Source organism: Astatotilapia calliptera, chromosome 4, assembly GCF_964374335.1.
Source record: "Astatotilapia calliptera chromosome 4, fAstCal68.1, whole genome shotgun sequence".
In the NCBI taxonomy this organism is placed as follows: domain Eukaryota; kingdom Metazoa; phylum Chordata; class Actinopteri; order Cichliformes; family Cichlidae; genus Astatotilapia; species Astatotilapia calliptera.
The window spans coordinates 1,357,501-1,380,555 of NC_137425.1; the positions used below are offsets into that span (position 1 = coordinate 1,357,501).

General features: G+C 49.6%; 1 protein-coding gene across 5 annotated transcripts in view; it reads left to right on the forward strand.

Moving 5' to 3' along the window:
- Window positions 1-23,055, forward strand: part of caskin2b (CASK interacting protein 2b) — a 59,227-nt gene that overhangs the window by 23,466 nt on the left and 12,706 nt on the right. For 2 of the 5 annotated variants that reach the window (XM_026163870.2, XM_026163869.2), the window contains 13 exons: window positions 2,998-3,049; window positions 6,535-6,632; window positions 6,735-6,880; window positions 8,297-8,392; window positions 12,462-12,592; window positions 14,270-14,378; window positions 14,577-14,685; window positions 16,092-16,186; window positions 16,834-16,951; window positions 17,367-17,540; window positions 18,196-18,270; window positions 19,485-19,615; window positions 21,230-21,296. In XM_026163870.2, coding sequence (XP_026019655.2) covers window positions 2,998-3,049; window positions 6,535-6,632; window positions 6,735-6,880; window positions 8,297-8,392; window positions 12,462-12,592; window positions 14,270-14,378; window positions 14,577-14,685; window positions 16,092-16,186; window positions 16,834-16,951; window positions 17,367-17,540; window positions 18,196-18,270; window positions 19,485-19,615; window positions 21,230-21,296 — 1,401 coding nt within the window. The remainder of the gene's footprint in view (window positions 1-2,997; window positions 3,050-6,534; window positions 6,633-6,734; window positions 6,881-8,296; window positions 8,393-12,461; window positions 12,593-14,269; window positions 14,379-14,576; window positions 14,686-16,091; window positions 16,187-16,833; window positions 16,952-17,366; window positions 17,541-18,195; window positions 18,271-19,484; window positions 19,616-21,229; window positions 21,297-23,055) is intronic. The other 3 variants (XM_080300037.1, XM_026163871.2, XM_026163873.2) reach the window with 3 other exon arrangements.

Sequence of the window (23,055 nt, forward strand, 5' to 3'; positions counted from 1 at the left end):
AAAAATAACTCTGGACAAATGTGCAGCAGATGATGAAGAAGCTGCCGGGGGTCGGTGTGGATGTCAAACCTGCCTCGTTAACGTCTGATCACGTTGTCAGAGAGTGTGTGTGTGTGTGTGTGTGTGTGTGTGTGTGTGTTTACAGAGGAGTTTAAATGGTTTTTCTGTGACCGATGTTCTAATTTAATTTTAACTTTCAATCATTAAATAATCGTTTCAGTAATAAAGACCAATGTCACTCCTATTTCAAGCCCAGAGATTAAACACACTGCTGTGTGTCCCACCGGAGCTTCTCGTAAAACATCCTGCGCACAGATCGTTTGGCGTCCTGGAGAGATGCTGGCGGGAAGCTTCCCTGCTGACTGGAGCCAATCAGAACCAGGGGAAGCAGGTCTGCAGCCGCTCGTCTTCAGAGTTACGTTGCTGCATCAACACGTCAGTGAAGCAGCAGTAAGTCGGACTGCTATCAGTCTGCAGTCGATTGGAGTCAAGTTGGCAACTATGTGAAGTTTGCTGATAGACGTGAAACAGACTCCTCCTTCAATAGTGACGTAGTCGCTGCAGTTTTACTGCAGAAAGACACAAAGGCTTTAAACAGTATAACCCGAGCACAGCCGCTCAGTCTCTGCTGGAGAGACGCCTTGCTCGTGGGCAGAGGCTGACTTGATTACCCATCCGTCTGAGAGTGACTGCAGTGAGTCAGTCAGACCCAACTGTTTGGAGGTTGTTAGGTTGCCTCCAACCTGGCGAGGTGGGTCAAGGTTGAGAGTTGCACGCCGGTGGCCACAGCTGTGGCTGTGACTCAGTGCTTTCACTTTAACCTCCTAGGACCTGCGTCCACATGTGTGGACATCACATTTTCGGTTATTTAGACCAAAATACTCAATCTTGCTCTACAAGGGCCTGATGTCCACCTACGAGGACATTATGCTGCTGCTGTTCTATCAAAATTTTAAACGAATATCCTCGTATGTGGCTCTGAGTTTTCTTAACAACAAAAATAAGGTTAAAAAAAAATCTGGTACTTCTTTGTTTTTACATTCATCAGGTCGCAATCAGCCCAAATATCAAAGAGAAATTAAAAATGCTGCAGTGGAAGAGTTCAGGTCTTAGGGGGTTAAACCGCCTAAATTTACTTTTTACTTTTAATCGTCTTGATCGTTGAATCATTTCCAGTCATTTTCCTGCAGAAGGGATTTTTGGTCCCCGCCTGATCACCGCGCGTTAGAAGCCGACTGTTGGTGCGCGCAGAGCTCGGGAGCAGCAGGCTGGTCCACAGCCTGGGCTGTGGTCTGGTTCCCCGAGCCATCAGGACCACTGATCACCACTCCACTGATCCTCAGCACTCCAGGGCCTGCTGCTGTCAAACAAACTCATTTATGTAAAAATGAAGCGATCACATTATGACGTCCAGTCTTTCTCTGAGAGAGAGGGTGAAGTAGAGTGGTCCCGCTTCACGTGGTGAAACGCAGCGGCGGCGACTTCCTCCCTGCGTTCAGCCCGTTCCTGCATCTCCGCTCATGCTGATTTATTCCTGTTCATTCTGAAATCCAGGTCATTATCAAAGCAGCGCTGTGGTCCCGGAGGGCGAGCCTGCCGTGTTGCCTCGAGATCCTCATTACTTCAAACGCTGCTGTTGTTGTTGGTGAGAGGGTGAGGGGGGTGGCAGCAGACTCACGGTGGAGGTGGTGTCTGTGAAGTCCCTGCAGGCTGACCTTTGACCCCTGACAGTAAACGCTGCAGCTCCTTTGATCGCTGTGTTTACAGGTTTTGACATAAGAAGTCAGAAGATGTTAAACTGGTTTCTATGAGCTCCTGAACCTGCGCAGAGCTCTGACTGCTGATAACTCAGCAGGAGAGAGACGCTCCGACTTCCTGTTGCTGACCGTGGCGTTACGATGACGCGCTGATTAGACGCCATCATACCAAACAGAGCCCGGACCGTCGAGGAACCCCCTCGCTTCAAGAAGGACGGCATTCCAGCGAGCAGCAGTGAAAACGAGGCTGCGAGACGAGGACGGGAACGAGTCTGTGGTGTCGCCCCCGGCGGCGAGGAGACTTTTCTGGCAGCAGATCAAAGAGGCGCCGAGCTTCATCTCTCAGTGTCTGAGCAGCAAACCTGCTGAGGAGGTCAGGGCCGGGCCAGAGGCTAATGAAGCGTGCTCGGGAGGACGATTTACCATCCGGTGTCCCCGTCTGCTGCAGGAAGCTTCTCCTCCCATCGGCTCTGATTGGATTTCCTCCGGTGGAAGAGAGTCTCTGACACCTCGTCATCCCGCAGCAGTCAGACGTGGACATTATCACCGACTCATGAGCTTCCACCTGCGGTCCAGACGCCTCTGACCACCGCTGGAAAGAAAAGTTCTAACGATGGATCGCGTGAGCTCATACAGGACCGCACTGTGGTTAGTTTGGACCCTGCAGGCTGTCAGCAGGACAGCAGTAAGACACGCACAGGAAGGTCAAAGGTCAAATTAACCTGTCACACAGCCACAAACACATCAATGTTACCCAGAATGCATCTGCCATTATACTGCGTTCAAAACTGTAAAGACAGCGGTGGAGGAGTTTGTGAGGAAGTGAAACGGCCGTTTGGTTCATGAATCTGAAAACTTCTCGTTTTCAGATTCGTAACATCACAGACAGAAGCTCCGCCCATCTGTGTGTTTAAACCTTCTGTCTGCAAAGGGCAGCCAATCAGAACAAGGTTAGCTTGAAGCAGTGGTTCTCCTGCAGCTGGTTTATAACAGCTGGTCTGTTTGTCAGAAACAGACACGCTGTCAGTTTAAATCCTACATTACCCATGATCCTTTAGCTCAGCGTTATTCTCGGTTTCAGTCTTTAAGTCAATGAGCTTCGTGTACGTTTGACTTTTTAACCACGTGTTCCAGCCGTCCTCCCGTCCAGCTTCACCTGAACGATCTGCTGGACGATCACATGACCACGATCACATGACCACGATCGGGCGCTCATCTTCTGTGTGTTCTTGTGTTTCAGAGCTGCTGGGCTCCACTAAGAGGCTGAATGTGAACTACCAGGACTCAGATGGGTGAGTGATGAAGTCAACACTATAAAAAGACGTTTTCTGGGCTGCTCCGCCCAGCGAGGGAGCTTTTTTTACTCTCTGCTCCCCGAGCTCCTATAAAAAGTTTCCACTCTGAATCTGCTGAGTGGACGGAGCACAAACTTTGTTAAAGCTTCTTTGTTCTGGTTCTTTAGCGCGTGGGTTTGTGACGTTCATCGGCCGCTTCAACACAGCAGCCTGGAAGGACACGAGGAGACTTTAATCTGTCCTCGTCGAGTCCCCGAGGTTGTTTCCTCCCTCCTCAATCTGACGAGCACGTCTTTATATCCTCTCTGTGCATCCTGGAGGTCAAATAATAATAGAGCAGGAAAAACAAATAAAACGTTCAATTATGCTGTTCGACTAATTTATTGTAGAAATGGAGTTAATTAGACGGCGATGTGCAGGTCAAATATCAACACCAGATGTCTCTGTGGTGTATCAGGTGTGACGTCTGCCGTGGGACCCATGAATCAGGAAGTGTCAGCTGGGCGTCGAGCTTCATACAACACACGTTTGACTCCTTTCAGCTTTAAGTCGACACAAAAGCTCACAGACCCTCTGCAGACCACCGCGCCACCTTCAAGTGTCCGGCTCCTTTTGTGGGCTCCACAGAGGGCCGGGGGAGGAGGGCTGGTGGAAGCGGGGTCAAAGGTCAGGGGGGAGAGCGGCGACCATTAAGATAGGAGTGTTTACAAAGAGCCCGGATGACTTAATACAGCGCTGACAGCAGAGGTCAGGAAAGGTTAAAGAGAGGAGACAAGTGGGCTCCTTAAGGACGGACGCTGGGAAATAGTGAGTGCGTGCGTGCGTGCGTGCGTGTGTGCGTGTGTGTGTGTGTGTGTGTGTGCGTGTGTGTGCGTGTGTGTGTGTGTGTGTGTGTGTGCGTGTGTGTGTGTGTGTTGTATTTAATACCACTGCAGTGCGTTCCAGTCTGTAGGATGACACCAGCAGAGGGAGGTCGGGGCCTCTCTGTGCCTGTGGCCCTCCTGCTCGGTGATGAGAGGGGAGGTCAGGGAGGCCCTCGCTCTGCCACAGGGAGCACAATAAAAAACTGTTTACTTTGTTCAGATTTTTATGGGAAAAATCGAAAACAAAAGCATCAAATCTGCTTCATAAAATGCTGAAAACATTAAATATTGAACGTTACTGATCTGAACTTTGAGGTTGGTGTTACTGAAACACCTCAGTTATCATTTATCTGCATTAATGTTATTGTGAGGAGGTCCAGAGAACGTTTACGCCTCACAGATGTGATGCTGGAGTCTGGCGTCATGTTGGTTCGTCCGCGTACGTTTGAGCCTCTATAAAGAGGCGACTTGGTTAAAAAAACGTTCTTCGTGATTTAATAAAGATTTGGTTTGAATCGAATTAAAAGTCTGGACTTCGACGCGTCTGGATACGTGAAGCCCACGGAGGCGGCGTTCCAGATGTTTGTGGACGTAAAGTGAGGAGGAGCCATTCCAGCGTGTGAAACATTTGTTTCCCAAAGCGGCGCCCAGCTCCATGTTCACTGGTAAGAAAGGAGTGACCACCTCCTCCTCGCCCTGCTCGCCCTTTAATCCTCTGCTAATAACAACGTGTCTGCAGCTCGTTAGCAGCCTTCAGCCCGTTCAGGCGAGCGATGTCCACGGCACACCGACACGCTCGACCCTCGCTCCTGACTCCTCCTCCTCCTCCTGCTCTCTGCTGCCTCTCTCAGCGATCCATCCATTACTCTTGGAGTTGCCCTCGGCGCCGTGTCCTACCCACATGAATGCCATCGCTCGCATTACGCAACAGATAGAAAGGAGAGCAGCGCTGCACTCAAAGCGTCCTCTCTTCTTCGGGTCTTTCTCGGCTCGCTGCAGAGCGCCTGTAATGTTACACAGGACGCGTGGCCCCGAGCGTCGGCCTCTGCCGAGCGCCTCACATGTGGGGGAGGATGCTTCGACGTGCGCCGCTCGTGACTTCATCACGAAGTCAGAAAGCAGTCACAGAGGTTCCTCGTGTTCACATTCAGCCTGTGCTTTTTAGAGGCGTTTGTTGTAAACAGATGTGAACGCGGCGAGTTGCTCTGTTCTCACAAAGAGAGCTTTCATCTTTAGAGTTAAAACAGCAGCAAGACCGTCTGCGGTCAGTCAGGCTCAGTCTGTTTGTGGAAGTAGGATCCATGTCATCGATATTCAGACCGAACCTCGCAGATGTGAGCAGAATGATGCAGGAGTCCCACAGACGAGCAGCTCTCATCAGCCCTGTCTGTCTGCGATGGTCGGGGGGCCGGCCGGGTCCCACCGGGTCGCCGCTGCAGTCGCCCGCAGGTCGAGGGCGTGGCGTGTGTTCGTTTGGTCGCAGTTGGAATGTGAAAGAAGCCGATCGGAGCCGTGACGTTCCAGAAAGGCGGAGCTCCGTTTATTGTAGGCGTTTGTGCCTGCAACAGGTTTCATTCATGAAGCGAACATGGAGCAGTTTCTGCATGAACGATAACATACGGACACGCCCACCTCTGTGACACGCCCACCTCGTTCAAGCTGGTTCATCTGCACACACAATACCATGTCAGACGAGCCCGGCACATCTGGACGTGCTCCCAGGTGTTGCCGTTACCTGCACCCACAGGTCTGTCTGACTCACAATAGTCGGCCTCCGCCCTTCTCTCCATGCGTGCGGCGGCGAGTCCAGGCACCGCGGAGCGTTTGTTCAGCCTTTTGTTTGGCTCTCAGACACACCCTGATCACAGAACGGAGTCTGGATGCAGGATTTCAAGTCACCACAGGATCTCGTTGTGAGGAAGAAGAGCAGCGCTGCTTTCAAAGGCGCTTTGATTCTGTGTGAATGAAGCCAGCGGCACACACACTGATGTGGTGTGTGTGTGTGTGTGTGTGTGCGTGTGTGTGTGTGTGTGTGTGTGTGCGTGCGTGCGTGCGTGCGTGCGTGCGTGTGTGTGCGTGTGCGTGTGTGCGTGCGCGCGCGCGTGCGTGCGTGCGTGCGTGCGTGCGTGCGTGTGTGCGTGCGTGCGTGTGCGTGCGTGCGTGTGTGTGTGTGTCTGTACGTGTGTGCGTGCGTGCGTGCGCGTGCGTGCGTGCGTGTGCGTGCGTGCGTGTGTGTGTGTGTGTCTGTACGTGTGTGTGTGTGAGGCTGATGGCATCCAGCTGAGCCTCACGCTGCAAACAGGATCTGAAGCTGCTTTCAGTCTGAAACACACGCCGCTCTGTCGAGCTGTTAAAGTGACGCCTTTGTGTCACACACACACACGCAAACATGACACAGCACAGGAAGTTCATGAATAAAGCGTGAGTGTGTGTGTGGTTACCCCAAAGGGCGAGACACTGGGAGTGTCACTGTGTCGACTTCCTGTCTTAATTTCAAAGTTTGGGAATATTTTCCATCACAGTTAATGTTGGAAAAATGAAACGAGTGAAAACTAGAAGGCGAGGGTTGTTTGACTTTAATGCTCTTTGTTTCTCTGTGTGACCTTTGACCCCTGCCAGGTTCTCAGCGCTACACCACGCCGCTCTCACAGGGACGAGCGAGCTGCTGGCAGCGCTGCTCGAGGCTCAGGCCACCGTGGACATCAAGGATAGTAACGGTGAGGCGCTCGGTTACACCGCCTTGTGATCGGCTCCGCCTCCACGTGTTTTACAGCGACTCGGCTCACACCGACGGTTTTTGTGTTGTTGGTGTCGTGCAGGAATGCGCCCGCTGCATTATGCAGCCTGGCAGGGAAAAGCCGAGTCGGTCCTGATGCTGCTGCGCTCCGGAGCCTCGGTCAACGGCGCCTCACTCGACGGCCACATCCCGCTGCACCTGGCTGCTCAGTACGGACACTACGAAGTGGTGAGTGCGAGCGCAGTCTGAAGGTGACACGCGTCACCGCTAGTCACATGACCTGTGGTCACATCACTCAGCCTGGAATAGATGTGTGTTTATATGATGGCAAAAAATGAACACAGACACACACACACACGTGCAGACACACACGTGCAGACACACACACACACGTGCAGACACACACACACACGTGCAGACACACACACACACGTGCAGACACACACACACACGCACACAGACACACACACACACGTGCAGACACACACACACACACACAGACACACACACACACGTGCAGACACACACAGACACACACACACGTGCAGACACACACACACACGTACAGACACACACACACACACACACGTGCAGACACACACACACTCAGCTGTTTCCTCTTCAGGTGTGTGTTATTCACAGTGGCAGGTCGAGGTCACTCTGTTAAACACTCTGGGTAATAAATAAGTCCGACAGGAGGGAGGAGCCCAGGTTGGTGGGGATTCAGGTGGTGCTGATGGAGGAGGGAGGGGTAGATGGAGCAGTGAGTTTTGGTGGTGCAGCAGCCCAGATGTGAGCCTGAGGAGGAGGAGGGTGTTTGGCTGATGAAATGAATGCAGCAGGTTTGCGGGTTAATCCCGGGTCAGCTGAGTCGTCCCGCTGTCACACACACCGCTCGCAGTTTTGAGGCCAGGATTAGCATGAATGTAGGTGAGTTTACATCCGTGACCCCGACGGTGGCGTGCTAATCTGGACGTTCGAGTCTTGTTTCCAGGTCAGAACAGAGCTGTTAGCAGATCCTCCTGACAGCACGGATGTGAAAGACTAAGAGCTGAGTGTTTGATGTGGAGTCAGATTCACATCGCGCCCTCTAGCAATGATTGATCCGTGACTTCCTGTCCTCCAGGTTTACTTCCTGCTGGACAATGTGCGCCTCGTGTTTGTAGGGCTGCTGTGGTAACAATGACGGCTCACGTGGAGGTCTCAGCATCGCTGACTGATAGTAGCAGAGGATGCAGCGCTGCTAGACGCCGCAGCGCCTCTGTGTCGGCGTTTACAGAAGCTTAGCTTAGCTTAGCCTCCCTTACACCCAACAGTGACGTGCACACTCTCAGCTTCAAGTCAACAAGCTGAACAAAAGTACTGAAAGTGCTGCATCAGCCATTTTCATACACTGCCTGATTATCAGAGGCTCAGAGGGAGCAAACAGACAAATGTCCATGTAAGGTTTATGTTTAACGCCGGCGCTCGTGGGTGGAGATCATGTGACTGATGAACGCAGGAGCGGCTCTGAACAGAGGACCAGATAAAGAAGGATTATATTCAACTGTGAACCAGGCAAAGCTGAATAAGACTGTAACTGTGTGTGTGTGTGTGTGTGTGTGTGTGTGTGTGTGTGTGTGTGTGTGTGTGTGTGTGTTGCAGTCTGAGATGTTGCTGCAGCATCAGTCTAACCCGTGTCTGGTGAACAAAGCCAAGAAGACTCCTCTGGATCTGGCCTGTGAGTTTGGACGAGTTAAGGTGAGCGCGTGTTTGACGGTCATATAAAGGACTTTTATTCTGCAGTCGGTCTCTGTGCACTTTACACAGATACTGGGAAAGTTCTTAGTTTTGGACTGAACGTCTCTGAAGTGAAAAACGGTCAAAAAAATAAATATGTGATGGATTCAAATTAATCGGTAACAAAAAAGCAAAAGAATAAAAAGGACCAAAGACAAAAGCTGTGTCCTAAAAACGCAGCCCACATCCTTCGGAGGACGTGGCCTTCGTGGTCTACGTGGGCCGCGAAGTGAGCGGCTGTGAAACGGGACGGTCGAACCTTCAGATCAGCGTCACCGCTGTCTGGGTGGAGTTTAATAAACTCGCCGTCTGCTCCTTGCTGTCTAAAATATATCAGGACACCAGAGTAAACTCTCGACCGTCTCACACTCCTGTTTATCAGTTTTCTGTTTGACGTTTATTCAGCTGTGTGAAAAAAAAAAAGGAGGAACCCAGTCGATGGATTAATAAAGTTTAATTTTATCTAATCTAATAACTTTAATCTCAGCCAAACCGATTTACTGAGGAACAAATCAAACACTGAAAAAAGCCCAACAAGAACATTTTTAGGTTGTCTGAGTGACTCATATATCACGTTTAACCTGAGTAGCGACAGACCGCGGGGGTCTGAAAACGATGAAGCTGGGAGTCCGCTGTTATCGCCCCGGCTCCAGTGACCCTCGACCTCCCGGTCAGCTTTGAGCTGGTGGGTCACAGACGTCTCTGAAAACGTCGAAGCACTTTTGCAAATATGTGATGTCTTGATAAACCGAGCAGATATTTGAAGTTTGCACAGCTACGTTCTCACCTGAAAATATGTTAAAAGTTTATTTTGTGACCCAGAAAGATTAATAAGAGTAATTTTAAAACTTAGTAGCGGCCGCCATTGTTGGAAACTGGAATTGGCTGGGCCGCGCTATGAATTCTGGGATATGATGGGCCATGAAGGACACACCCGACCCATCCTTCAAATCTGGGGAAATGAAGGACGCATTTAAAGGAGTCGATGAATTGGGACGGCCTTCAAATGCGTCCTTTGAAGGATGCAGCCGACGTTTTGGGACCAGTGTTGGGTGTAATGTGTTACTAAGTAACGCGTTACTGTAATTAAATTACTTTTCCACTGAAAAAGTAGAGTAACTGATTACTGTTCATTTTTAGGTATTTTAATCACAGTTACTTACAATGTGCTTGCGTTACATTGTAAAATAATTAAACTCGCTGAATGTCATTATTTAATTTCAATAATTTGTCGTCTAAATGTGAAAGTAAACTCTGCTCTTTAACATGGCTGTAGCGCAGCTGCGCGTCATGTCACACCAGTTTGCTGCACGGTCGTTTTCTACAGCTGAAGCTGTCGGACGAGTGGCTGTTTCATGACGTGGACATGTTCCCGTCTCTTCACTTTTCTGAAACAAGCAGACAAGAACATTACAGTAATATGTAAAAACTATGGGCTGCTGTTCATAGCAGGAGTAACCTACTGAAGCGCCTGACACGGAGCATAGACGAACACTTCTGAGCGATCCTTCATCATCCATGGATAACAGCGCGGCAACTCCTGCTGAGCAGCAAAACCTGATTTTACTTCAGCAGCACAGACGGTGCTTAAAAAATGACTGCAGGCGACACTGTGGAAGAGATGCTGCCGCTGCGTGCTGCAGAGTCTCCGTCTTTAAAAATGTATTTACTATTCAAAGAGTTTAATTTCTATTGTTTGCCCGCTCAAGGTTTAGAGGGATTTTAAGAAGTATTTAGTTAAATTACTTATTTAGTAATTAAGTTACTTTTCTGACACAGTAATTAGATAAGTATTTTAAATACAATGTTGACTAAGTAATTAGTAATTAATTACTTTTTTAATGTAACTTACCGAGCACTGTTTGGGACACAGCTAAAGTTTTTCCCACAGTCTGTGTGAGGAGCCTCCACGGTGGCAGGAAGAGGCGGAGTTCACAGTACTGCCCTTCTGTAGGCTTCCAGAAGTGGGCCAGTAAGACAGTAGAGTGCTTTTAGGAAGCGGGTCTTAAAGACAAGATGAACTGCAGACATACGTGGCACTTTTGCTTTTCCAGCCGCGCTCATCAGGTGGATCGTTCTGTTTTCAGGCTGGATTTGTAGACGACCTCCTGTCAGCCATCTTTGTTCTGAGTCATGTGTTTGTGCTGTTGGAGCTTTTTGAAACGGTCTTGTGCTAACAGACGATCCAACGAGGCTGATTGGATGTTACTGAGCAGTAATCAGTTACGTGCTTTTATCAGCTAGCATAGCCGAAAGCGTAGCGCTCCAATTTGGCCGTTGCACAAAAGCCCAGCGGCCAAAATGCTTCAAAGCCTCCATAAACCAGTGGCTCAGGATTCCCAGTCTGCAGCAGCAGATAGCCCCGGTGCTGATGCTGGGATTTGATGAAGAGGAAAGAGAGTTCACAAAGAAGAGGAACCATGAAGAGGAGCACAGATGTGGTACAGACAGCTGTGACAGCAGCCCAGAGCCGACGTGTCGTACAGCAGATCCTCTCACTCGACGTTTTCAGGATTTCATGACGCTCGTCTTTGGGCACGGGGATGCTGGAGGGTGGAGTCTGTCCCTGTGGGTTACAGACGGCGTCCCCACAAACACGGGAGCACAGACGTGCGTCGGTGAGCTTTGGCCTCAGCTGCCGCTCACGATGTCGGGGCGTGTCGCCCGCAGGTGCTGCGTTTCCGTTAAGCTCCGCCCGATCAGCTGGTGCTCAGCTCCCTCTCCTCAGCGATCAGCCACACGGAGCGACGCTCATCGCCGCGGGTCGGCGTCCCTCCTGATGATGTTCCTCTGATGATACGAGGGATCCAAACCAGCTTCTGCTGCCACAGTTTTGTTTTACTCGTGTTGTCTCCTTGGTTCAGCTGAACTTCTCTTCACCCAGGTGTACTCACCTGAGCTGCAGTGTGGCCGTGTGGCCATTCAAGAGTTTCATAACTGCTCTCCGAGGTCATTTATCAGCTCCTCATCACTGACCTGCAGGAATCCTCCTCTGAGAGAACAGAGGGAGAATACAGTTGGTACAGTACTTTCGTTAGTGCTTATTTTCACGTTCAACGCAGCAATCCTGTATGTCAGTTTGGGGGCGGGGTCATCGGGTTCACATGAGCGCACTGCTGCCTAAAGCGTCCAGCTGTGTCTCACACTAAACATCTGGATTGTGTCACTGATGTGTTAGCTCACGCTCACCTGCGTGGTCGTCTGCAGGTGGAGCCGTGCTGTGGGTGTAGCGAGTGAACGAAGACATGCTGAACGTGGAAGATTTGACAACTGATGGACCGACGGCGAAGCTAGCACTCATTACGTGACCTGTCAGCTGTCCGCACGCACAGGCTGACGATGATGATGGTGATGGTAGCCAGTCCAGTCATTACCAAAAAGAGTAAAGAGGTGCTACGTGTCTACCAGTCTCATCTTAAGTCTCAGCTTTCTCCACTTCCTGTTTCACAGGATGTCCGTCCAGGATCAACCTTCATAAACCTGCTTGAAGCCCAAAACTTCAGGATTTGGAATTTGGGAAGTTTAAAAGCGCTCAGGAGGAGTCTGTTTTCTAGAACGGGGAGGACAGGGAGCTGACGTCAGCTGGGATGACAAACACGAGCACGTGTGGGAGATATCAACCCAAACCTTCATAATTATCAACATAGCACAGGTCGTCCATCGCCCTGCTGTCCACACGTTTCTGCAACCAGACGAGTGGAAACGAGTAATCCACGACCTGTTATTGTTTTGCTCTGTCGTCCATGAAACAAAGTCTGACGTGTTCGTGTGTGATCGGCCGTGAACGTGATCCCTGGTTTGACGTCACCGTGTCCTGGATCATTTTGAATAGAAATCACTGAAACTCTGAGGAAAGAACGTCCAAGTCACAGGGACCTGGTGATCTTATAATTATGGAATGTTTGTTTGTGATCTGTGTTAATGAGCTGAATCTTCCCGAGCTTTGGCTCTGCTGTGGAAACAGGAATCACGATGCACCGTGGGAGCTTCTGACTCTGGGAAACTTCTTCTCTTTGACTCCTCCCCTCAGGTGGCCCAGCTGCTGCTGAGCAGTAACATGGTGGTGGCGCTGCTGGAGGGCGAGAGGAAGGAGCCGATGGACTCGGCCTTCACCACCCCGCTGCACCTCGCCGCTCGCAACGGGCACAAGGACGTCATACGGTGAGACGAGAGCGCTTCATAACTCTGCGTGTGTGTGTGTGTGTGTGTGTGTGTGTGTGTGTGAATACGCTGAGTGTGAAAGTGAGTGTGAGCTGCAGAGATGCTGCAATCAGAGGGCAGAGCTCCTGTGGTCTGTGGTGTAACCGCTGAGCCGGCACACTCGCACGGGGATGGTGGAGCTGGCTCCGTGTGTGTGTGTCTGTGTCTGTGTATGTGTGTGTTTTTATTTCTGGGAGTCTTCTTCATGCCTCGCATTCCCTGCAGAGATATGAAATCCACTACAACGTCTGTGACCCAGTTTCACAGCTTTTCATCCCGCTTACAAGTATTCCGCTGTGTGTGTGTGTGTGTGTGTGTGTGTGTGTGTGTGTGTGTGTGTGTGTGTGTGTGTGTGTGTGTGTGTGTGTGTGTGTGTGCAGCTGAATCTAACAGGCAGTATTTTAGACGTTTATTTTCACCTGCTGAATAATAAGTGAGAGAAAATGAGGCCGAGCTGTTTCACTGAATCAAGGCTCTTCTTTCCTGCGCTGTTTGTTTCAGTGTGAAACTGATAATATCACTGACACCATCATCACTGGGGCTGGGCCACATCATACCGTTCACGGTAATACCGGTATAATGTTGGGCAACGATAAGAAAATGAAATATGGCGTAAATATGGGTAACACGCGCATGCGTGTTTTCATACGCAGATGGTGTCGACGCAGAATGAGAAGAGCGAAAGCGGATCGTTGAATGAAATCATGAACCAGAACTGGTTTGTAAAATGCTGCAGCTTCACTGGTGTGGAACTGGTTTGGCTTTCGTCCGTCAGATACACAACAAAGCACTATTTTTGGTAGAGCATGCTAGCGGGCCGTCGTTATTACCGTGTTGTTTGGAAAATACGGCGCACTTAAAATCAATCCTTTGATTTTTCTGAAAGTCGACAGAGCCCCTTATAATCCCGTGTGCCTTATGTCTGAACTCTGGTTGTGTTTACTGACCTCGAAACGATTTTATGTGCACGGCGCTCGAACATCTGTCAGATGTTTCAGTATGACTTTGCTAAGCTACGAAGCCGCACCGCTTGATGGATTGTCGGAGCGTTACGGCTATCGTAGGCGGAGCCTCGTGGAGTGATACGTACTGTGCTTCAGCATAATATTACAGTGTTGTGTGTGTGTGTGTATAACCTCTTTTTAAGTTTTGTGGATGTTATACATGGTTATGCTGAGGATGTGTCGGCCAGTTTCCACTGGAAATGCCTTTTGGTTAAACTGTCAGCGAGGAGTTTGCACAAGTAACAGCTGCTTGTTTAAGTGAAAATACATTGATGGGTTTTGCACTAATAAAGTTGTGGAGTTTTGTCTCGCGTCAGTTATATCGTTATTGCACATTTTCAAATGTATATCGTGACAAATATCTTTGACCATATTGCCCTGCCCTAATCATCATCACTGATATCATCATCATCATCACTGATCACTGTAATACTGCACAGTTCAAGGCAACAAGAGTGAAGAGAAGTGCGTCCATCCCACCTGCTGTTAGTAACAAAGCTCATTATTAGGACTCGGCTCAGTGTGTGCAGCTACAGTAACTGTGTGAAATGTGCAGACGTGTGTAGCAGGAGACATTCGGCCGAAACAGGGATGTAAAATCAGCCCCGGCTGTGAGTCGTTGCTCTGCTTTCAGGCTGCTGCTGAAGGCCGGCATGGACATCAACAAGACCACCAAGTCTGGAACAGCTCTGCACGAAGCGGCGCTGTACGGGAAAACTGAAGTGGTCCGACTGCTGCTGGACGTGAGTTTATTTCCTGCATCGTGTGTGTTTGTGCATGTGTGAAACATCTGCAGTATCTGTTTAAAACATTCGGTTGATGTCCAATGAAATTCAGATTGAGATTTGATGGATGATTAATGGATGCGATGCTGTGAGTGAAGAGCGGGTCCTGCAGCGATATCACTGAAACAGCTTCGTGTTGTGTTGTTGTCGGTGCAGGCCGGAGTGGACGTGAACATCCGAAACACCTACAACCAGACGGCGCTGGACATCGTCAACCAGTTCACCACCTCGCACGCCAGCAGGGACATCAAACAGCTGCTACGAGGTCCAATCAAACCCAGCTCGGCTTCCTCCTCGCTCCCCCACCACGTCTGCTCTGCCTCAGCTCCAAATGCGCTTCTTAAACACGAGATCTGTGACACAAAGCGTTGCTCTGCCGTGCTTCCACCTGACCACCTGATCACAGCGGCCGCGTATAAATCTGCAGTTACATAACGTTAAACTCTTATCTGTCGTTGTCATGGCTTCAAAGACCAGATCCAGCATCAAAGTTAGCGGCGCTGCACATGCGGCGCGTGAGCGCGCTCCGTACTCCTGCAGCGTTTGAAGCTCCTGTGGGAACAGACTGAGGGAATAATGAGCGGTTGTGTTGAAGCAGTGATTGAAACTCGGACGGAGACTTTCCCGCCTCGTTTACTGCTGCCGAGCGGAGATGAATAATTGGTCCGCGCTCGGCCGGCACGCACCGCAGATGAATTATTGATGTGAGCTGTTAGCGCCTGCGTCAGCAGCCGCTCGTGTGTGGTGCAGAGTCGGGCTGACAGTCGAATGTGTTTCAGCTTCTATAGAAAACGTTTGCTTGTTATTCTCTGCGTGCGCTGTCTCGCTCCGTCTTTGTGGAAGTGCTGAAAGTCACAACGTGGAAGTTTCCTCCGCATTAAAATTTCAGGCCTGCTGTTATTAGACGCTTATTCCTGACACTCCGTTTATTTCACTGAACTCAAACTAAGACTCGGCGACATTTTAGCCGAAGAAGGTACGGCGTCGGCTAACATCACGTGAGATGTGTTGGTTCCTTCTCAGTTCACGGTGTTTGTCGCCACAGTCGCTGCAGAAGCATCCGTGTTCTTGTTGCGTCTCACAGTCCAAACACACGCTACCTAATAAAACTCTGAGCGTTTCACGGCCAAACAAAAGTAAAATGAATTTCACCGAAAACTAGAGACTGAACAGAAAACAGCTCAGAGATACAAAAGAACGATGCTGCTTATTCACTCACACTTCCTGTGCAACAGCGAGTGATAAATAATACATGTGGATATTTACACTGTTATATCCTGACATATTCTGCCAAGCTAATGAGTCATTTCCACGTTTGTAATCAGGAGAAAATGAATCAGCGTTTGTGTGTGACGGTGTTCGGGATAACTATCGAGCTCATAAAAAGATGCTTACAGCAAACTGCACACCTGGACTGAAGCTAGCAGCGCAGCTGAAGTCGTTTTAGCGCTGACATTAGCCGTAACGAACTCAGCTAAAATAAGCTCATTTTGCATACGTTTGTTTTTGTAAATAAGATTTTTAGCTTTTAATAATTAGTGCCTTAAAGTTCTGCTCATACATATTTGGATGCTGTTTATTAGCTGTGAAATGACACAAGTCGTAACTTTAAAAACTAAAAATGAACCTGTTGTTTTTGTTCTCACCTACTTCCTGTTTGTGTTTCTTCAGATGCGACGGGCGTTTTGCAGGTCAGAGCTCTGAAGGATTACTGGAACCTCCACGATCCCACCGCCCTCAACGTCCGGGCCGGAGACCTGATCACGGTGAGGCGCCCGGGCTTTGACCTGCCAGCTGAGGGGATGCAGATGGAGCCACGGAAAATTACAGCTCATTAAACAAAACACATTTATCTGTGTGTGAGATGTGACGAGTGTTAGGCCCACGTTTAGTTTTTTTAAATGCAGCATGAAATCACAATCGCGCCTCAGAGGCAGGCGGAGACAAGTCCGCACTTCCTGTATGAAGGTGGCGTGTGTCACACCGAGTTCAGTCAGGATGATTTCATATGAACTAACCACAGATCTGAGCCACTTCCTGTGAGTGAGTCACGCAGGTGAGCAAAGCCGAAGGTGTCGAGGTGATGCAGGTACGAGGCCTCGTGTTGAGACCTGCGTTCAGTGTTAAACCTGACGGAGGCCGGCGGGGGAGGCGCAGCGCTCCCGTTCTTGTGTAAACAGCAGGAAAACCCAGACTCTTCTCCGGGAGGTGTGAAGTAGTAAAACAGCATTTGCAGTCAAAGCTCTGCTGGTGACGCACTTCATAGTTATTCCAAACTAATACGTCTTAATTAAGCCTTTGATGAGCTGCTGCCGCGAAACGCTAACCCGAACATTTGACGTGTAGCTCGTTCTCACTGAAACCATCCTCGAATGATGCTGTGATCTGAGGTTAAGGCTGAGGTCCTTTGCAGGTGTTGGAGCAGCACGTGGACGGACGTTGGAAAGGCCACATCCACGACAGCCAGAGAGGCGTGGACAGAGTGGGCTTCTTCCCCCCGACCATCGTGGAGGTCATCAGCAGGAGGAACGGTCAGTCGGTGCGAGGTCGCTGCTTTAGAAATGTTCTCGCAGGCGTCGGCTGAGGGGTCAGGTGCACCCACCTGTCTGTTAGTCGCAGCATCAGATACGTCTCTCTGTCACACACAGAGGCCCAGAATCAGATAAATAAGGATTGTTTTGAGCTGGGAATCATGCAAAGCCCCCCCTCAGTGTGAGTAGAACGAGTCTTCACTTCCTGTAGGAGTCGATCGATTTAAAACCCCGCCCCCTCCCCCCCTCCACCTGAGACAGAAACTAATCCGCTTGCTTGCAAACCATCCCATGCTCCTCGCTCCGCCTTCCAGCATCCATCTCTCCATCCACACCACATAATCACTCACCTCCACCTCTAACCATCAGCTTGATAACCTCCCCCTCCTCCCTCCCTCCCCCGTCTCGCCTGTAGGGGGCACCCTCTCCCGGCACGCCTCTCTGCCCACCCAGCGCCAGCAGTTGCTGTCCAGAGCCCCCCTCTCCTCCAGCCTCAGCTCCGCCCCTCAGACCGACGACTCCTACGCTCTGTATGCACCCCCCACCCACGTGGTGCTGCCGCTGCCCAACGGCCTCACGACCAGCGCAGGTACACACACACACTCACACACACTGTCGTGGTGTCGCTGTGCTGATTGGTCAGTTTGTTGCTCCATTGTTTCAGATCTGTTACTGCTGTTCTCATGTTCATGGATCATTTTAAAACCACGCCTTCTTCTCTCACACACACCACAGTAACGTCACACTGCAGAGCGTGTGTGCTGATGTTAGCCGTGTTACATGCTCCGCCTCCTCCACACAGGCTGCGTCTTTGGGAAAACTTTAGAAAAAGAACGTGATGCTAATGATCCACGGCTAACACTGCAGCCACACGCACAGATCACAAAGGTGTGTGTGTGTGTGTGTGTGTGTGCGTGAGTGTGTGCGTGCGTGTGTGTGTGTGTGTGTGTGTGTGTGCGTGAGTGTGTGTGTGCGTGTGTGTGTGTGTGTGCGTGCACGTGTGCGTGAGTGTGCGTGCACGTGTGCGTGAGTGCGTGCGTGCGTGTGCGTGCGTGCGTGTGTGTGTGTGTGCGTGTGGGGTCCTTCCTGTCACCGTGTCTTTGAGGTGACTCATCACTCACCTGCACAGGTGTGACTGTAGCTTGAACCCTGACCTGTGTCCTGCACCTCAGCCCACCCCCTCAGTCAGCCCCCCTCCCCTTCCCTGACAGAACCAGGTCTATCCGAGTCTCTGTGTCTGATAGGTTCGTCTCCGAGCCGTCTGTCTCAGTCTGGGTGTCCCTTTGAGGACATCTGGGTTCTCAGGGACTCGTGTCATGGTAAGAGCCCCCCACTAACGTCAGCTCTTCCTCCCCGGCTGCTCTGAAGCTGCTCCGCTGCCCGCTCAACGCTCTGCATCAGGACCCCACACACCAAGACCGCCAAACGCCCCTCACTCAGTCTCAGGGCGCCTCCTGTAGCTGCCTGGCTTTACCTCGGGCCTCCTCGTGATGTCTCAAGTTGCTTCATGTTGTCGAATAATCGTTTGTACGTCTGTTCGCGCCCTCTGATGTCACCAGTGCTATCACTTCCACCATGACGCCGAGTCTGTTTGAGAGGGGAAGCTCCCAGAGAAAGCAAACAGGAAGTTGGCTTCAGATGTCGAGCTTTAGTGCTCAGTAGCAGAAAGTTCAATCTTTTCAGCAGCGAGGTGAGCGTGCTGAGAGCTAAAAGGCTGTTCCTGGCTCAAAACACACTTTGAAATAATCTAAGAGTTTAGGAAGTTTGAGACGTGGTGGTCTGCTGATCGCAGCTGGACTTTTTAGGTTCTTGAACACGTTTCTCCTCTGACTTCACGCCTTCGGATGGCAGCTGAAACATCTTCAGGAACCTGAAACAAAGTCCAGTTACGTCCAGCTTCAGCGGCTCAGGCGACCCTAACCTGTACGAGTGAGAGAAACCTCCACCGCTCCAATGTATGACTGAATGAGATGGTCAGTCCTCTCTTTCAGACCTGCTGCAGCTGAGACTTTACCTCACAGCACTCAAAACTAAATGCAGATACATCATTTAGTCCCCTCGCCGCTCGTCACGCCAGTTGTGTGAAACCAGCCGTTAAAGAAAAGGCGGGAGAGTCGTCCTGGTGTGTCGGGTCCAAACACTCTGAATGATGCGCTGTGTTGCCTGCTTCAGCCTGAACTCGCGCTCTGAGCGTCGGGCTCCCACAGGGGAGTTTGCAGAGCTGCGTTTGTGAGCACGGATCAGGTGTGTTTGAGGAAATGTTGTGCATGATTCGATGCTTTTCTCTCAGCGGCGGCGGATCAGCGGGAGAATCTTTTGATCCTGACGTGATTCCGGGTCGATTGAGAAGCTTTCCAGCTGCTCGTGCAGCTCAGGTAGATGTTGCACGAGCAGCTTCCCGGTCAGACTCGTGCCTGCAGCTGTGCTCCCACGCATCCCGTCCGCCACCCCCCATCTCCCCCAGCTTCCTCCAGCCTGACGTGCGTTGATGGTGGCTGGCGGGTTTGTTCATTGTCGTGTTTTTGGTTTGCAGCTGGAGACAGAAACAGCGTCGGGAGCACCGGCAGCGTGGGCAGCACCCGCAGCGCCGGCAGCGGGCAGAGCACTGAGAGCAGCCACGCCCCCAACGGACTGCAGCACCACGCCAGTCACCATGACAACAAGGTACAGCGGATGCACGTGGACACATAAGCACCTTTTTTTTGAGCCCGTTTCTCAGATTTGGAAACTTTAATCTGGGCGAGTCTCTGATTTGAATACAGAAATGTTTTGACTGAGTCGGTTTCACTACCACAGCCCCACTGTGACCTTTGACCCCCTGAAACACACTTTTATTGATGTCTGGAAAAGGATTTAGGAGTTTACATAAACAGACCTCGGTAAGCTCAGGTGTCACGAATCACGTGAAACACAGAATTAGATGAGGAAATGACATGTGACTCCTGACACGCCGAGTACATCTGATGGCTGCAGATGCTACAGACAGCTTGTGTTTTCAGTTCTGCCCTGTGAGAAGTTATCACTGCACTGTGGATGGAAACATTTCATATTTGACTTGAACTGAGTGAACGCTCACATGTCTTATTATTGCTTTTATCAGTTTACAAAAGAAGAAGAAGGGGGGAGGATTTACTGAGTAATGCTGGAAGTCGGATTCCAAGGCTGGAAAAGTGTTTCAGGAATCGCCCCCACACCTTGTAAAACTTGCCGCTGTTATTACTAATCGCATACCGGATCTTTTCAAGGCTCAGATAATACATAAGGTCCCTCAGCCATTGAGCCTGGCTGGGCAAAGGGGCAGCCCTCCATCTTAGTAGGATTGTACGTCTAGCTACAAGGGAGGCGAAGGAGAGCGTGCAACGCTGTGACGAGGTCAACCGTGCATCAGCCTCCCCGGTGGTGCCAAAAAGAGCAACTAATGGATTAGGATCCATATGGTGTCCAAGAGTTAGGGACAAGGTTTGAAATATATCTCTCCAGGCTAGGGCACGCCCAGAACATATGGATAAGGGAAGCCTCCGCACTCCCACACTTATCACAAGAGGGGTCAACATTCGGATACGTACGAGATAGTTTGACTTTGGAGAGATGGAACCTATGCACGACCTTAAATTGTAAAAGACAGTGGCGGCACATTAAGTCTCGTGTATCCATAGACAATGACTGATTTAAATCTTGTTCCCAGGCCGTTGTAATCCAATCTATCGAGGAAACGTTCATGCTCACCAGCCTGTCATAGATAAGAGATAAACCCTTTACGTGTTGGAACTAGAGTAAGGTGCATATCCCCTGGGCTTGCAGCTGGAGCTACCGGGAAATTTGGAATCTGAGATTGAAGGAAATGTCTGATCTACACATATCTGCAAAGATGTGTACGTGGGAGATTAAACTTTTCAGAAAGCTGAGCAAAAGATGTAAAGGTATTGTCAAAAAACAGATCATTGAAACATGTAATGCCCCTGTCATGCCAATCTCGAAATATAGGATCAGATAATGATGGCTGAAAAAAGGGTTAGAGAAAATTGGACTCATAAGGGAGAAGCCTGTTAATCCAAAATGCTTATCACATTAATGATTTGAATACCTGAGAGTCAGACTCAGTAAAAGCTCCTAAACTGACCTAAAGATTTGCTGAAATCTCTCATGTGTCACGATTTGCACAGATTTGCCTTTGCATTTATAGTTTTTCTTCTAAATTATTTTATTTTGTGTGTTGATGTGAAGCTCTGTGCTGCTCGCTGACTGCGCCGCTGCTGTTTTACATGTTTTTATGTGCAGGCGGCGCCCTCTGCTGTTGATCCAGGGCAGTCTGCAGACTTTGGCAGGCCGGCCGATCATCCTGCAGGTACCTATTCAGTTCAATTCAATTCATTATATTACAATAATACACACAGAGAAAAACCCCAAAATCATATGACCCCCTATGAGCAGAAAAACCCCCTTATAAGAGGAAGTAACCTGAGGCTCAGGGAGGGGCGGGGCCATCTGCTGCGACTGTCTGTGTGTTGAACAGTGTTGGGGACTAACAGAATACATGTACTGGTGTTACATATTTAAAATACAAAATATGAGTATTCCCTTACAGTTACCGTTTAAATAGGTGGTAATCAGAATACAGTTACTTTGTTGAAATAAATAGAATACTCGGCGGTCATTTCCTGTTTCATATGTTAGGCTATCCCCTCTCTATGCTTTCTCCAATTTTGGTGATTAAATGCAGTGGAGGGTAGGTGTAGGTCAGTTGGATGAGCATGCAAGCATATGGTGCATAGCTGAGAGCGGCCGGCCCGTGTTCAAGTACGACCCGCGGCACTTTACTCAATTTCCTTCTGGGATTAATACACTGATTCTCATTGCTGAAAACCCAAACAAAACACTCAATAAGAGGCTCTAATGTAAGCGTCCTGTTAATAGTGTCAGTTACGCAATGGACCCGGAGCCAGCACAACAGAGCCAGCAGTGCACGGGCAGGAATTCTTACTTGGAATTTCCAACACCACTCCTTAAGAAGAATTGGATTCAGTATCTTCGATGTTCTATTGCTGTGTGATTTTTATTACTATTAATGAAGGCTACTCTCCACCGAGCTAACATTATTAGCTGGCGTTAGCTGAGGTTAGATCATAGACTGTTAGACTGTTTGTAAATACTCAAGATTTCCTGAGAACACAGCGCAATCTTTCCACAATTGGAACGGCAGTGTACTTGATGACATCACAGCTCCATCCCCTCTTAATTTAACTGTGATTAATATTTGCAATGGAAATTACACATGACATAAAACTTACTAATGATGTAGTAGATTTCTTTAAGAAAAAAAAGGTAATTTCAAAAAGTATTTTAAGCACTTTGGCAAGATTTGCTTTTATGTATCATCTGTTTCATAATGTCTAATAAGCTTCATACAGTTAAGCACAATCACTACATGACAGAAACACAAGCTTAATCTCTCTTAATAAACATAGTACACATGTATGCCTGAATGAAAACAAACAGCTGAGATGTTAGAACACTTTCAGCCTTCAGGATCTCCACGTATTAACATGCTGTTTTTAGACTTGATGGATAGCATTAACAACCTGCTAGCTGCAAATAATCATGTGCAGTTCCACATGATTATTAACAGACAAAAAGAAAACATATTACTGATACAGAAATATTTTTCTATACGAGATCGCTGCAAAAAGTGCAGCCTTACCTAATGCCCACCTTACTGTTACTCATTTTATATTAAGATTAAAAAATCTAGTTGATATTGGTATGGTGAGCAACCTTCAGCAATAGTAATAAATCACACAGCAATAGTACATCCATCCATCCATCCCTTTTCTTCCGCTTATCCGGGGCCAGGTTGCGGGGCAGCAGCCCAAGCAGAGAAGCCCAGATCTCCCTCTCCCCAGCCACCTCCTCCAGCTTATCCGGGGGTGGTGTTCCCAGGCCAGCCGAGAGATATAATCTCTCCAGCGTGTCCTGGGTCTGCCCCGGGCCCTCCTCCCAGTGGGACATGCCCGGAAAACCTCGCCCAGGAGCCGCCCAGGAGGCATCCTTGTCAGATGCCTGAACCACCTCAGCTGGCTCCTTACAATGTGGAGGAGCAGTGGCTC